We start from the raw sequence: 17,406 nt of genomic DNA, 5'->3' as shown, positions 1-17,406 counted from the left end.
AGGCAAGAGAATCGCTTGAACCTGGGAGGCGGAGGTTGCGGTGAGCCAAGATCGTGCCACTGCACTCCAGCCTGGGCAAAAGTGCGAGACTCTGTCTCAAAATATATATATATATATATATACATATTTTTAAAAGATATTTGCAATTAGGAGGTGACATAACTTCTGTTCTTGGTATAGTGTACATTTTGTGAAGGAAAAGGCCAAACTAAAAAAAAAAATAGAAATTTACACATTTGTTTTAAAAAGTAAATTTTTTAAAAGTGATGTCTTCAAGGGCAAAACAAATGAAGATAATAAAGAGGCCTTTAAGCCTAATAGTAGACTTGCTCCACATTGCAGATTTTGGTGGCAGCTTATATTTATTATTGAAAAGATGTGTTAGGCCAATCTTGCATTGCTATAAAGAAATACCTGAAACTGGGTAATTTATAAAGAAAAGTGGTTTAATTGGCTCACAGTTCTTCAGGCTTCACAGGAAGCAAGATGCTGGCATCAGCTCAGCTTCTAGGGAGGCCTCAGGAAGCTTATAATCATGGCATAAGATGAAGAGAGATCAAGTACATCACATGGGCAAAGCAGGAGCAAGGGGTGGGGAGGTGCCACTCGCTTTTAAATAACCAGATCTCGCAAGAATTCACTCACTATCACAAGGACAGAACCAAGAAGATGGTGCTAAAGCATTCATGAGAAATATGCCCCCATGAACCAGTCATCTCCCACCAGACCCCATCTCCAACACTGGGGATTACATTTCAACCTGTGATTAGGGTGGGAACAAACATCCAAACGATATCAAAAGACAAACCTAGCAAAATAAATAACTTGAATTAAAAATCTACTTAGAGGCTCTTATCAACTGTAAACAGCATTAAGCTACTGAACAAAGAAATAACTATAAATCCTTCAACAAATATAAGATATGTATCTGAATTGAAGAAAACCGTGGTCCAGTTATGTAGAAATCTGCCTAGTGATGGCGTTGTCGTTACCAGGACTATAAACTGGATCTGTCACTTACCATCTGTGAGCCACTTAGCAGCTCGCTTTAGTGCGCTGGAACCTCCATGTCCTAATGTTATGAATGAAGGCATGGGGAAAGCCCAAAAACCCGTGATATCTGTGATGTTCAAGCTCTGGGGAATGGTAATTGTAATCGTAGTAGGAGTTTGCTTTTTCTGATTTTTCTAACTTCCCAGTTACCATCTGAGAGAAAAAAGTAATAGACCTATTTGAACACCAGAATTATCTACAAAATAATGCTTATGTGATAGACATGCAGATTCTGTGTGTCCATGTAGATATGTCTTTAGGTGAAATTATGTGAATTTAGCACATTCAATGATTTAAGTCAGTTTTTCTAAACAGAACTCACTTGACTGTATTTTCCTAAATGTATTTTTATGCACGCATATTATCATTCAAAAAATATTTATTGACTATTTCCTATGAGCCAAGCACTGGACTAGATGTTGGGGATATGATGATAAACAAGAGACACTGGCCGATCCTTTAATGGAGCTTACATTTTAGGAAGACAGACAAATCTTGTTGAAATAAGTAACTAAAAATTGTGATGGGCTGGAGATTGAATTAGATGGAATAGAAGTAGTCAGGTAAGGTCATTCTGAGAAGGTAAAATTCAAATTGATGCAGAAGCCAAACACATTGGGTTTGATCAAGATGATGTCATAATTATGATCAATTATTATTAATTACTTTACATTGGCTTCATTATTGGCACAGTGATCTTGCCTATATTATTACAGTCTGAGTCTCACAACAATCTTTCAGCCACGAGGACAGATGGTACCACTTTACAGCAAAAGAAACTGATACTCAAAGAGGTGAAATGAATGTTTGAGGAAATTATAAATATATCTGGTAGAGATAGAATGCAAGCCCAAGATCTTCTGATTCCAAATGTGGTGCTTTTCCAAATATACCATGCTGATTAATTCTTCCATTGCCTAATATTTTCTTCCTGATGTTACCTTAGATTTCTATAAACCCAACCGTAGAACTTCACACATGATGAGAAATAGCAACCTTAACCACAGGCCTGAACCCTCCCCTAGACCAGCAGGATATGCTTTCCTATCATCCAGACACCACCAAGAGTATTACATTACAGTTTACCCTACCAATAATCTTTGTTCTAAGAGAGAAATTCAAACAACTGGTCTTATTTGCAATGTGTCATTATTTTCAGGAGAAATAACGAGCACAAAATAAAATGTGACTAAATGTACACGAAGTAAAAATTAAAATTGATAGGAGGATCACGTATTCTTTAGATTTATAAAATTTAACATAGGAATACCAAATTTAGTTCAAATTAAAAGCAGAAAAGAAAATTTCCAGTGGCAGATGTTACCATTGGTAAAATTTGATATGGACTTATAAAGGGAAAAAATTAATCAGAATTTTACTTGGAAAGGAATTCTAAATAAAGCAACTTCAGTAACAGTAAAAATAAGAGAGAAAAATGGAGAAAACACTTGGATGTGATACATGAAAAACATTGTTCAGGGAATTAAATAACATAAAGAAAGGTTCTCTACAGAGAAAAAGACTTTCAGTGAAAATTCATTATTCTTGTATAATTATGCCAAAAATGTCAATAGGATCAAATTTTCCCTTGCATCTTGATGACTGGAATAAAAAGGCAGGGTCAAAAGTTGGTGTACCCCCTTTCAGCAATGCTAACCCACCTTCATGTCCTCCTTCAATGAATAGGAAATCTAGTAAGATTAACCAGGGTATATGACTCAGTTTAGCCCAGATTTTCCCAAGCCACACTAACAAGATTTCTCTGTCTTCATTCTCCTCGCTTTACCTCCATACTTTTGTTGACCACTTCGCTCTCATGACTTTTTGCTTGCAAGTCCCTTGCTTTTCTGCCTCCCTGTCTCCTGCTCCCTGTGGGAATGAATGCTTCCAAGCTCACCGAGACCTATTGCAAAGTCACTTGTGTCTTTTTAAAATTTCAGTTGCTATGTCTCAACATTGCCGGACTTTTCAGCACTGCTAAAACTGCCAGTTAAATGCAGTCAAACCTATCATGCTGTCTTGTGCCCTGTCTCACAAGGGTAGTGCTTTTGTGCTATAAATTCTGTTATTGCTGGAATGCACTCTTTCCTCCACACCACCTTGGTATGGGTCTATGTGGCCTGAGATAAGAGGAGACATGCATTGCCCGAGGATAGCTCTTATCTTGTGCTACTCAACTTTCTCTTCCCTTAGGATGAGTTCTTTACAGGAAATTCCTCAGTCCCTCATGCAGTGGAGCCCAGATAAGATGGCTTTAGAAGCCATCCAGACACACCTGAATCCTAGGGTGACTGTGGCCCAGGCCCAACTGGGATCCACCACCAATACCTTGTATTATAGATGATCCACATTCTGAAGCACAAAGATGCCACAAGATGAAACAATAGATTGTTATCCCCATGGGGTTTATCCTTATTATTTGACCTCGCTACACTTCTTTTGACTGATCGACAGCCTTTTCAGACAAACAACCTGATATTAAGGTAAATATTTTATTCTTTAAATAGAAATAACAAATGCATTTTTGTTATAGATTACTAAATATTGAACTGTATGACTTTACAATATTTCGCTACTGTTTTTAGCTTGCAAAAAAATTAAAAATTAAACAATGAGGACATAAGCCATTTAATAGTTTATTTTATTTGTCTTAAGATAATAATATGATTCCTTCTACTGAGAAGAAACTTTCACACTATATTTAATGATACTACTATTTAAGAAGTAAATGACCCCCCCTTTTTTAATCACTAATGTAAGGTTTCCTGCTCTATTGAAACAAAAAGTTTTCTCAAGTTTGAAAGAAAACAGAGGAGTGTGTTTGGTAAGAATTTACCTTACCATAACATGATGTTTCAGAATAAGATAAATCAGTTTATCTCAGTTTAAACTCCAGTGTCAGCATTTCCCTCTGGCATATAAATGCAAAAATATATTTTCAGATAAAATAAAAACGTTGCGGAAAAATATTCTGTGCTTTTTAAAATTACTTTGTACTTGATAGTGACCTCATGTGGTAATAACAGAAAATAAAAACTGAACAATTCATTTCCAGAACATTTTTATTTTTAAAGAATTCCCAATAAAGACAAATGTGTAGTTCAGCCAAGTAATGTTTTTTAGGCTTGCTTCAGCAGTACTGCAGGTTCAGTTACAGACAACCACAATAAAGCAAATACCACAAAACAAGTCGCACAAATATTTTGGCTTCCCAATGCATATAAAAGATATGCTTGGCTGGGCGCGGTGGCTCACGCCTGTAATCCCAGCATTTTGGGAGGCCGAGGCGGGCGGATCTCGAGGTCAGGAGATTGAGGCCATCCTGGCTAACACGGAGAAACCCCGTCTCTACTAAAAATACAAGAAATTAGCCGGGCGTAGTCCCAGCTGCTCGGGAGGCTGAGGCAGGAGAATGGCGTGAACCCGGGAGGCGGAGCTTGCAGTGTGAGCCGAGATCGCGCCACTGCACTCCAGCCTGGGCGACAGAGCAAGACTAAAAAAAAAAAACAAAAAAAAGATATACTATACTGTAGTCATAGTATAAACAATACTTGGCAATAGCATAGCAACAGCATTATGTCTTAAAAATGTGCATACCTTAATTTTAAAATACCTTATTGATAAAAACCGCTAACAGTCATCTGAGCTTTTAGAAAGTCATAATCTTTTTGCTGGTGGAGAGAGGGTCTTGCTTCGACATTGATGGCTGCTGACTCATCAGGCTGGTATTGCTGAAGCTTGGGGTGGCTGTGGCAATTTAGTCAAATAAGAAAACAATGAAGTTTGCCACATCGATTGACTTCCTTTCATAAAAGATTTCTCTATAGCATGTAATGCTGTTTGGTAGCATTTTACCCACAGTAGAGCTTCTTTCAAAATAGGAGTCAATCCTCTCAAACCCTGCTGCTGCTTTATCAACTAAGTTTATGTAATCTAAATCCTTTGTTGTCATTTCAACAATGTTCACAGCATCTTCACCAGGAATAGATTCCATCTCAAGAAACCACTTTCTTTGCTCATCTATAAGAAGCAAGACCCCATTCTTTAAAGTTTTATTATGAAATTGGAGCAATCAGTCCTATCCTCAGGCTCCACTTCTAATTCTAGTTCTATTACCATGTCCACCACATCTGCAGTTAGTTCCTCCACTGAAGTCTTGAACTCCTCAAAATCATCCAGGAGGGTTGGAATCAACTTTTTCTAAATTCCTGTTAATGTTGATATTTTGACCTCCTTCGATGAATCACAAATGTTCTTAATGACTAGAATGGTGAATTCTTTCCAGAAGGTTTTTCATTTGCTTTGCCTAGATCTATCAGAGGAATCACTATGGTGGCAATAGCTTTATGAAATATATTTCTTTTTTTCTTTTTTTTTTTTTTTGAGACGGAGTCTTACTCTGTGGCCCAGGCTGGAGTGCAGCAGCGCGATCAAGACTCACTGCAAGCCCTGCCTCCCAGGTTCACGCCATTCTCCTGCCTCAGCCTCCCGAGTAGCTGGGACTACAGGCACCCACCACCACACCTGGCTAATTTTTCGTATTTTTAGTAGAGACGGGGTTTCACCGTGTTAGCCAGGATGGTCTCGATCTCCTAACCTCGTGATCCACCCACTTCAGCCTCCCAAAGTGCTGGGATTACAGGCGTGAGCCACCGCGCCTGGCCTCTGAAATGTATTTCTTAAATAATACTTGTGAGTTGAAATTACTTCTTGATCCATGGGCTGCAGAATGGATGCTGTGTTAGCAGGCATGAAAACAATACTAATTTCCTCGTGCATCTTCATCAAAGCTCTCGGATGACCAGGAGCATTGTCAATGAGCAGTAGAACTTCAAAAGGAATCTTTTTTTCTTTGAGCAGTAGGGCTCGACAGTGGGCTTAAAACATCCAGTAAGACATGCTATAAACAGATGTGCTGTCATCTAGGCTTTGTTGTTCCATTTATAGTTCACAGGCAGAGTAGATTTAGCATAATTCTTAAGGGATCTAGGATTTACAGAATGGTAAATAAGCATTCGTATCTGTTTAAAGTTACCAATTAGTATTAGCGCTTAACAACAGAGTCAGCCTGTCCTTGAATCTTTGAAATCAGGCATTGACTTCTCTCTGGCTCTGAAAGTCCTAGATAGCATCTTCTTCCAATATAAGGCTGTTTTGTCTATATTGAAAACGTGCTGTTTAGTGTTGCCACCTCCATCAATTATCTTAGCTAGATCTTCTGAATAAATTACTGCAGTTTCTACATCAGCCATTTGCTGCTTCACCTTGAACTTTTATGTTATGGAGATAACTTCCTTCCCTAAACCTCATGAACCAACATCTGTGAGCTTCAAACTTTTCTTACACAGCTTCCTTACCTCTCTCAGTCTTCACAGAATTGAAGAGAGTTAGGACCTTTCTCTGGATTAGGGTTTGGCTTAAGGGAATGTTGTGGCTTGTCTGATCTTCTATCCAGACCACTCAGACTTTTTACATTTCAGCAACAGGTTGTTTTGCTTTCTTACTCACATGTTCACTGGAGTAGCTAGCACTTTTAATTTCCTTTGAGAACATTTCCTTTGCCTGCACAACTTGGCTAACTTTCAAAAGAGGCCCAGCTTTTGGCCAGTCTCAGCTTTCGACATGCCTTCCTCATTAAGTTTAACTAACCATTTCTTAGCTTTTTATTTAATGTGACAGATGTGTGAATCTTCCTTTCACTTAAACACTTAGAGGCCACTGGCGGGTTATTAACTGGCCTAATTTCAATATTGTTTTCTCTGTGGGAAATAGGGAGGCCTGAGGAGAGGGACAAAGATATGGGAATAGCAGGTCAGTGGAACAGTCAGTATACACACTATAGTCATCAATTAAGAATTAATTAAGTCTTATATGGGCATGGTTCATGGCCTCCTAAAACAATTGCAAGAGTAACATCGAAGGTCACTGATCACAGATCACCTTAAAATATATAATAATGATGAAAATTGTGAAATATTATGGGAACTACCAAAATGTGACACGGAGACACAGAGTGAGCACACGCTATTGGAAAAATGGTGCCAGTCGACTTTCTTGACACAGGATCGCCACAAGCCTTCAATTTGTAACAAACGCAGTATCTGCGAAAAACTAAATAAAGGGAAGCGCAGTAAAATGAGGTGTCCCTGTATGAGTTGGTCTGGCTAAGCCACAGAAATGTAGTCTGGATTGCCATCTCCCAACAAATCTAGTAGCCATCCCTGGGGTGTAGCAATCAACCCAAATCCACGTGGTCTGTTGAGGTCAGGAACCTGGGGACACTGGATGGAATAGGAGAGGCTTCAATAAGAGAATGTATTAGTTCCCAGACTTAGTCTGAACAGTGGTGGGAAAAGAAGCCAGAACTGCATTTGCAGAATGCTTATGACAACATGTTTAAATATAAATATGGAAGGTTTTATGTGAATATATCATGAAATAACTATGGTTCACAGGTCCTATTCCTTGCTAAATAGTGAGGATCGAGGAAAACAATCTGGACTTTGAGTAGTTGTTTACCACTTGTAGGGTTGTTCTAACATGGTGTTTCAGCGCAGGTCTTTAGTTCTGTTCCTCCAACCATGCCCTTATTGCCAAGTATTTTTCCCCATTTCCCTTTCCAACATGTTTTACCAGTTCCAAGAGGATTTGCATTTAGTGAGGAAGGGGGAAGATCCTAAATCATTGCAGAATTTAATTTCTGTACACTTTTCAAATAACACTGTATTGATTATCTTAATGGTTATTCTGCATTCCTATTCCTATTTCTCCTCTCAAAGATCTCACTCCAAGCAACTGATCTGCTTCATCGTTAGTAAGAGGTCTTTGGATATATAAGGATGTTTGCTAGTCCTTGCCAGGTAGATGTGAGACATGAAGCATACCTGCTCATTGCATGCCCTGCCACACTCTTGGTTTCCTACTTTTGACACAGTAGGACTTGTTAGGATACAAAACTGTGGGGAGTTGGCATTTTATATGCATGTTAATTTTTGCCAGGGAACTCTTTTCTGCCAGTAGATTTTTATCTTCTTATCAATATTGCCAACCTCCCCCAGTCACAGAATAGGAGGAGGTGAATTCACATTCTGGCTAGGAAATTTCTGGTATCTCAACCATGATTAGAAATTGTCAAAAACTCCTGAATGAATGCATAGAAACCATAAAACCAAGTAAGCAAAGACATCTGTAAACTAAATTTCTGGTTTAAAAGACTTAATTGGATTTTTTTGTTTATTTAGTGCAAATTTTGAAGGAGAAAAGTACATAAGGTTGTGTAGTCTCAAAAGATGAACTCAAGACTTTTGGTAGTTGGATTTGCTCTTTAAAGTTTCTCTAAAATGTCACAAACCTACAGTTACTTAATTGAGGTCTTTTGAAAAAAATATTATTTAATGTCTTTGCTCTTGTTTCTTTTTAGGTCAGTCTTGATTCTCGAGTTAGAGAGGTGATCAATAGAAATCTGTTGGATCCCAATCCTCACATGTATGAAGATGCCCAACTTCAGATATATACTTTAATGCACAGAGATTCTTTTCCAAGGTTTTTGAACTCTCAAATTTATAAGTCATTTGTTGAAAGTACTGCTGGCTCTTCTTCTGAATCTTAATGTTCATTTAAAAACAATCATTTTGGAGGGCTGAGATGGGAAATAAAAGTAGTTAAATAACATCAGAAACTGAGTTCCTGGAGAACTACAGTTTAGCATTCCTCAGGCTACTGTGAAAACACAACCGTTATGGTCTTTGTCTCCATTTTTATCAAGGTTTTCCATGGTTAAGTTTGGAGAAAATACCACACAAAACAATGAATTGCCAAATTGTTTGTTTTATTCAAGACTCATTCTACTTGCAAGCAAAGTGTATTTGTAGTCCTATGAACAGTCTCCTCGTGTATCTCCAGAGACTGCATGTGCAAAGTAAAATGCTTCATTTGCCACATAGTTGTTGTAATATTTAATCCAATAGCATAACTTATATCTGTATTTAAGGACTTCTGTGCAATATGGTCTTAAGAAATAATTGCCAAAAAAATCGGCCATGGTTTGCATTTTTTAACATAATCTAAGACAGAAAAAAAGCAATTTTTACTATGTAACAATGGTATTCAACATTCTATATACTGTGTTTAGTACACTAATTTTGAAGCCAATATTTCTGTACATGAAAAAGAGCTATTTATCTCTGTTTGTTGGAAAATCCTAATGGGGATTCCTCTGGTTGTTCACTGCCAAAACTGTGGCATTTTCATTACAGGAGAGTTTACTATGCTAAAAGCAAAAAGCAAAAAAAAAAAAAAAAAAGGAAGAAGAAAAAAAGCACAAAACAATTTGAAGATATCCTATCTCAATGACAAATCAAAGAGTGATATTGCTTTTAATTGTAATAGAAGAAAATGAATTTATGTATATATCAGATGTCCAATACTGTAATTAATTTATTAAAGACTGGCTCTCCAGTTTTAAAATGGTTGTGTAAAGTTATGTACTTCAGCAAGAAAAAAATAATAATAAGCTTGATAACTTAGTTTTGGAATATAAAGAAAAGGACTTAATAAAGGAATGCCTACATGTAGCACTGTAAAACATTTTGATGAATAGCATCTGTCCCGTGGCATATTTTCCTTGAAAGTGAAATCCAATGAAAAGCTAAGTTTTTACCAGGAAAAGTTTTATAAGGGTTATGAAGAAAATAATCCTCTACTTCAGACCTTAACTGTTTTCACATAATATCTTAACGATGACATTTTAAAGATGTTTAAACCAAACTATTAGTTTTCATCCATCATTAAAAGGCAGTACAGTGCTCAAATCTTCCAGCTGCCATATTATTTTTTATAAGTACACTAAATCTTTATGACAAAACACTTGCCTGACATTGTCATGTACTTCTGACCTTCAAGGAAACAATATTCTGTCATGCATAAAAGTGATAATTAATCAGTGTCATATTTATATCAAAGTGTTACATTTGAATATTAATATCCCCTGAAGACTATTTTTTTAATATTAAACTGAATGAATATAATACTGAGTAACCTAAAATGAAAGTTTTAAAAAGATTTATATCCACTGAGAACACTGGCCTTATATTAAGGATGATATTACAGTTACAGGTTTTCTTTGTCATTTTTTTAACTACCTCTCATTTTTTAATTTATTAAACATATTTTTTAAAAAAACAAGTTTGGGGGTTTCTTTTTAAATTTATTTTACTTGAAAGGTTGGCATCATAAGTTTCTTTTTCCATAAACTTAAAACATTTCAAAAATGGTTTTTTTAAGCAAGTATGATTTTCTAATTTATATAGAATTCAGGAGACATGAATAAAAGGGCTATTATCTATTCCCTATGCAAATATTTTAACTGTTGCAGTGTTTGACAAAATGGGATTTTTAAAAAATTGCAGAGTAGAAAACAAAATATTCTGTTTACACTGGCGTTGCTGACTATCCTACCATATTCAGCACTTTTAAATACGTTATTTATGAAAATGCAGTTAAAATGCAAGATAGAAAATATTTATAATAATCATTTCTTTTAACAAATGCCTGTGTTTTCTGAAAGTGTTAGTGTGTTAAGACATATTTTATTCATGTCATTTAAATACTATTTGAATAAGTTTTCAGTAATATGTTGAAAAAAAGATAGCTATGAAGATGTTTACAAAAAGTCATATTTTTTCCTAAAGAGTAAAGAAAAACCTAAAAGAATCATCACTTCTATTGTGAAGTTCTATTGTTCCTAAATTATTTAATTTTTTTCTTGCTTAGAATTGAGTTTATTATGCTACTATGATATATACACATGTATGGTGTAGTATCATATTTGTTTCTGTGTGTGAGGCACAACAAATTGGTGCACATGACTAGAAAATATGTAATATACTGTGATACATTGCATGCATCCATCTTTTTAAATGTAGACTTTATATTCTCGTTGTTACTATATATGATGGTGACCTGCTAGTCATAAGTTATCTTTATAAGATACTTTGGACTATTAGATGAATTGTCTGTTTGACAATATCTTTAATATTTTACCAAATGTAAAAGATAAGGGCCCTTATAAAGAGTCCTAATCTCTAACCTGGGCATTTGTAGAACACAGATTTTAAAGTTGGTATATCCTTTTGAAACCTGATTAGGAAGTTGTGTTAAAAAAGATTCTAGAGCAGATTTACACATCAGATGTTGATAACCATGCTATGTGAGCATTTCTGTGCTAAACTCATATTTTTGGGTGAGGGGAGGGTTTCTCATTTAAGAGTATGTCTGTATTTGCAACTCTACTAATTTTCTAAGTATGATATAATTCCTTCTGTTTAAGTTACAGAGCTATTATAAATAAACAAAAGAGCCTTCAACTGGTGTCTGTGCTACCATTCCAAGAGCACAATATTTGTTTTCGTAGAATTTGAGTTTTCCTAGTGAGTAAATTCCTCCCTGGGGAAAAATTAGCACTTTAAAATGGACACTTTGTGTTTTCAATTGCCAAGGTATCTTTGTATACTATTAGAATTTGCTGATGCACACAGAAAGAGATTAATGCACTTTCTATAGTGCCTAACTTTAGATGTATCTATAAAAGAAAGTAGAGGATATAGATTATGTATGTATAAATAAATTGGAGAGCCAGATTTCTTCAGAGATTGATCTTGTACATTAATCACACCAGTAATGGATGGATGGCACTTCTTTACTCGGGCTGTTATTATGTTATCCAAAGGTAGTAGAGATGCTCTGACAGTGTTGGAGTGTGCACATGAACAACAAGAGCAAAACACAACTTTGATACTAAAGTTATGAAATGCAGAAGTCAAGACCATAATGTGATCTGTTTTTTTTTTGAAATCTTAAAATATGTACATAGAATGACCAGTTCTGATATGCCGTCATAGTGCATGGATGTTTATTAGTATCCTTTAATGCTGCCTAGGTTCTGACTTACAGAATGAAATACGTGTTGTTTATCTACCTGATCGTTCAGTTTTGCCAAAGGACTATAGGGATAAGTGAATAATGTTTACTTATTAGGAGCAAAAATACATTTTCATCCCATTAAGCTGATTTAAAATAATGCCTGATTTTTACTTTTGAGTTTATCCATTTTTCTATACCTTTAACTTATTTATACTTTAAAAAATCATATTGTAATTGTGACAAATTATATCTCAAAAAATACCAATTATTAGATGCTTTGTGTTGAAATGTAAAAGAGAAGGAATTTAAAATACAATAAAAAAGTCAAAAATAAAACGTATTTGAAAACCACCTAAAATTTCTTGGCCAGGCACAGTGGCTCAAGCCTGTAATCCCAGCACTTTGGGAAGCCAAAGAGGGCGGATCACTTGAGCTCAGGAGTTTGAGACCAGACTGGCCAACATGGTTGGCCCCGACTCTAGTAAAAATACAAAATTAGCCGGGCATGGTGGTGGGTGCCTTTAATCCCGGCTACTTGAGAGGCTGAGGCAGGAGAATCGCTTGAACCCAGGAGGCAGAGGTCGCAGTGAGCTGATATCATGCCACTGCACTCCAGCCTTGGCAACAGAGTGACTCCATCTCAAAATAAGAATAATTATAATAATAATATTTTTAAGTCTTAGACAGAAAATGCCTATAGATAGAAGCCTATCAAACATGTATTTTGAATACTTTGATCTTGACACATTGCCTAATTATTTTGAAAGATGGTAAAGATATTTCCAAAAAATATTTTTGCCTATCTGTTTACATTGACAGTTTACAACCATAATTTTCTAAGTATATTTTTCAAACATGTATTTTTGTGTTTTCCATCTTCAAATTTCTGACCAATGGGTTTGTTCTCCTGCAAAAACAATATCCAATCTGCAAAAATTTTTAATTCTTCACTTGCTACAACTGCAAATATTTATCAATAAAACTGATAACCCAAAACTTGCTTCAGATTTTCTCTGCAGTGCTTAAAATATCCTTGCAACACAAGACAGTGCACAATGACAAGTATTATTTCTAAATACCCAGATTTGATTTATTTATAAGTATTTTTGAAATTATTACTCTTACAGGTGTAGTCCTCTCCAGCCCCAAGTAACATCTTTTCAGATGAATTCAAGGGGCTGTTCAAGACTTTGACTCTACTGAAAACACTACAAAAGGCAAAATGTTGCCCTAAGTGATAGAAGGTCCCAGTTTGGGAACTGATTTTCTTCCTATGACAAAAGCTATAAGATGAGTAAGCTTACTAATGGAAATGTATGTCCACAGATTCACTTAGGGAGCATAGTGTGTAAAAACATCAGGAACTTAAAATTACAAATTTGATTTCAAGTTATATTTCTGTCTCATGTGACTTTGGGCAAATCATTTATCTTCTCTGAGTTCATTTCCTCATCTGCAAATGACAAATAAAATACGTAATTATCAGGATAACTATGAGCATTAAATAAAACAAACATGGAAAGAATAAAGTGTGGCATACAGTATTATTTTATCAAAGTGCTTCACGTCAATAATTGTTATTGTATACTTGTATTAAATGTCATTTTAATGCACTTTCCCCTATTTTTTTCCAAAACATACGTTAAACATCTGATTTAGCTACTCATCAAAACATACAATCATGTTTTAAGATGGAACACTATATCAGTGTTACTGCTTTTCTCAATAATGTGATCCCAAATCAGTACTTTCAGTTCACCATCACCTCAAATCTATAGAAATGTTTCTTTCAATGACATAGATAGATAGATGATAGATAGATAGATAGATAGATAGATAGATGATAGATAGATGATAAATGGATATACAATTATAGGTTAAAATTAAAGTTTAAATAAGATCAATCATTTGAAAGTTTTATTTCCAAAGGAAATAAAACAACATTCCCAAGGACAGAAATAATATCAAATTACTTGCTAAATATATAAATGAGTTATAGGGCTAAGACTAAGTTATAAGAGATTGACAATTAGAAAACACTCTTTAATATTAAGGTGGTATGATTTTCTTTAACAATTTTACAATGAAAATAAAAACTTAATAAAAGGTGGTAATGGGCCAGGCACGGTGGCTCACGCATACAATCCCAGCACTTTGGGAGACTAAGGCGTGAGGATCACTTGAGCCCAGGAGTTCCAGACATGTCTATGCAACAAAGTGAGACCCTGACTCTAAGAAAAAAAAAAATGTATAAAATTTAAAATAGTAATGTGTCCATTAAACCTTTTATTTTAGAGTAGTTTTAGATTTACAGAAAAACTGCAAATAGGTCCCATATACATCTATGGGCATTAATGAGCCAATATTGATCATTACGTTCATACTTCATTCAGATTTCCTTAGTTTATAACCTAATGTCCTTTTTCTGTCCCAGGATCCCGTTCAGGATACCACATTACATTTAGTTGTCATGTTTCCTTAGGCTTCCCTTGGCTGTGACAGTTTCTGCAACTTTCCTTGTTTTTGATGACAGTTTTGAGAAATAAACTGATATTTTGTAGAATGTCCTTCTATGGGGTTTTGTCTGATGTTTTTCTCGTGACTAGACACAGGTTTTTGGTTTTTGAAAGAACACAACGGTAAAGTGCCATGCTCATCACATGGTATCAAAGGTACATGCCATCACCGGGACTCGTCTTAGCTGTGACAGTTTCTCAAACTTTAGGCTACTCTTAGCTGTTGATGTTAACCTTGATCACTTAGCTGAGGTAGCATCTATTAAATTTCTCCACTGTAAAGTAATGCGTTTTTAAAGAGATTATATTGAAGGTAAGTTTTCTGGACATTTACACTGAGCTAAACAAATTCTAAACACTAATATTAGGTTCCACTAAGTGATTACTAATAAATGCTATAAAGAAAATACAGTGAAGTGGAAAAATAAAACTCCAAAAGTCTTAGCCTGAACATTCACCTAAGAGAGGTGAAAGTGAATTTTTCCCTTGAACTGTCTGCGCAATTACAATAATCCTCCACATACTTTGGATATTAAAGATCTTAGTCTTACTAATTGTCATAAGAGGTAATTTAAATTTAAACTAACCATTTTGCTTATTGCATTTTTATATTGCCCTCCGCTAATCAATGAACACTGAATATTGAAATAATGTAAAAGACCTATTTCCCGCTAGCTTTAACCGATTTGTCATAAACACCTTTCTTGTATATGATTTTTAAATGTTTGCTAAATATTAAAAAGAATTTCAATGTGTTTGGTTTTGTAAAATTACATATCCAATGTGTATAATTTTTTACTACCATGTGCATCACACTTAATCTATATCCATATATTGTACTCCACCAATATTTATCAGTGGACAATAAAGAAGTTTTGAATGCATGAATGCAACTTAAGAGGCACCACACTTGGTTATTTTGCAATGCCAGAATAACGGTGGGTATTCACAAATTGAATAGATAATCCAGATTATGTTTCCTCCAATTTAAGTTTTTCTGGGTTTTTTTTCCCCCTTCCTAGAATCAATTTTATTTTACCTATGTACAATAATATACTTCTGGAAAATGCTAGAATTTTCACCATGTAACAGAATTTGAGCATGACAGTAATGTAAAAATATTCAGAAGTCTCGAACTATAGGTTTGAGTTTTCGAAGTAAATCAAAATACAGCTGTTTTCATTTTAGTAGATTGTGGAAACCTATGGATGTTATTGTAAAATGCATATGCATTACACTGACTTTCTTAAAATGTTTTGAATTAATAAAGAATTCAACAATGTATCCTTAGAAAGTTACTGTTTCCTCGTTGGTATATAACACTATAGGAATAAAAGGTACACTTCTATGTGTTACTTAAATTGCTTATGCACTTGGGGGAAAATAAATTCTGGCTAGATTCTTTACATTGTTCTATAAGGTTTTAATTATTAAAATGTTTGACCTTTTATAAATAATAAAATATATTGTTGAAATGACATGTTCTGAGAACTCAACTGAGAGATATACCATGTTGAGTTCAAGTGATTCTCACCATTTCCATGGTTAAAATAAATTCAAAGTTAAGTTCAGACTTGGGAAACAATTGTTCTAATAGAGATAAAAACATCCTGATCAGTCCTGTTCTATCCTCAGATCAGGATTAAAATAAAATGGGTTTCAACAGCAGAACGATTGTATAAAGTTGTGTAGCTTGAATACACAAAGTGAAAAGAACTGAGATAATTAGGTGGAGCCTTTAAGTAGCAAAAAACTATTTTTGCTTCCTGATGTTTGAAGAGTCATTTCATTCTTCCACTCACTCTGCATTTGTTATCGTGCTAAGAGATGAAAAGAGAGAGGCAATGCAAACGTTTTCTAAGAATGTTTATACTTAACAGTTTCGATTAGATGACCTAAGGATATTTTAACCTTGATAAGGGTTCCCATTTTTTACCATTTTATTTTTTATGAATAAATTAGAAGTTTCGTACTTCTAATATATCACCTCTCTGAACAGTGAAATACCACTTAGTAGACGCTGCCCAAACCAGTTAGGTAGTGGCAGTTCTCAGATTGAGCGTTTAGCCCTTGCATTCCCAGGACTGTCTTGGTTGTGTTTATTCCCTCATATTTATTTCTCCGTTGAGCTGTGAACAGGTCTTTTGAAAAGTGCAAAGCATTGTGCCAATAAATGTCGGTATTGCTGGCACCTATCCGCTACCAGTTCTTTGGAAAGGGATGAGGGTTGGACTCCTGGAGGCAGATATCTGAAGGCTTTGTTGGGCTGTAGGTTGCTGTAACACGGCATCACTCCACCTCTTTAAAAAGCTGACAAGTGGGACTAAGTGAAAATGAATGGGCAGGTGAATAATAAAGTCCTTTGAAAGCAAGTAAATGACGCGGCAGATGAAGGGCACGCATGTCTGTTGTGCAAATTCATTCAGTGGTTATCTCATAATACACTTATCACGTCCTTATTAACACGAACCTCACCGACCGTGGACAAGAGAAACATAAGCAGGAAAAAAGGAGGAGGAATAAACACACGCCTGTCCATAATAAAACTCGCTCTTGAAGACTCAGCGGCAGCCCTGCACCGGAGACTGACGACTTGCGCGGCTGTGACCTCCGCCCTGCAGCGGACCCTCGACTGCCCTGCACTGCGGCTCTGGAGGCCCCGACTCAGTGCATGGGAAAGAAATCCTCACTATCAGAAAACAGAGGCGCAATTTGCTGCTCTCCCTTTCCGGCCCGACACGTCACCCATCAACCGGGTACCTACGAAGAGGCTTTCAGAGGAGGCGCCCAAGGTCTCCCAGGCCCGCCCCTCCCCAATCACGCTCCGCTCAGCCCCCTCAACTTTTGGCCTCCGGGAAGTTCGCAGCGTTCTCACGCTTGGCAGGAAGTTCCCGCCAAGGCTTCCGGAAAATCCTTT

The 17,406-nt window shown here is 35.9% G+C and overlaps 1 protein-coding gene across 2 annotated transcripts in view; it reads left to right on the top strand.

The window, feature by feature from the left end:
- Positions 1–15,866, top strand: part of RGS17 (regulator of G protein signaling 17) — a 128,280-nt gene extending 112,414 nt beyond the window's left edge. For both annotated transcript variants that reach the window (XM_063707968.1, XM_063707969.1), the window contains one exon: positions 8,474–15,866. In XM_063707968.1, the coding sequence (XP_063564038.1) occupies positions 8,474–8,662 (189 nt within the window). In that variant the 3' untranslated portion in view covers positions 8,663–15,866. The remainder of the gene's footprint in view (positions 1–8,473) is intronic.
- The last annotated feature ends 1,540 nt before the right edge of the window (positions 15,867–17,406 follow it).

The sequence above is a fragment of the Gorilla gorilla genome, chromosome 5 (assembly GCF_029281585.2).
Source record: "Gorilla gorilla gorilla isolate KB3781 chromosome 5, NHGRI_mGorGor1-v2.1_pri, whole genome shotgun sequence".
Lineage (NCBI taxonomy): Eukaryota > Metazoa > Chordata > Mammalia > Primates > Hominidae > Gorilla > Gorilla gorilla.
Note: the sequence above shows the minus strand (reverse complement) of the source record. Positions and strands in the feature narration are given on the sequence as shown.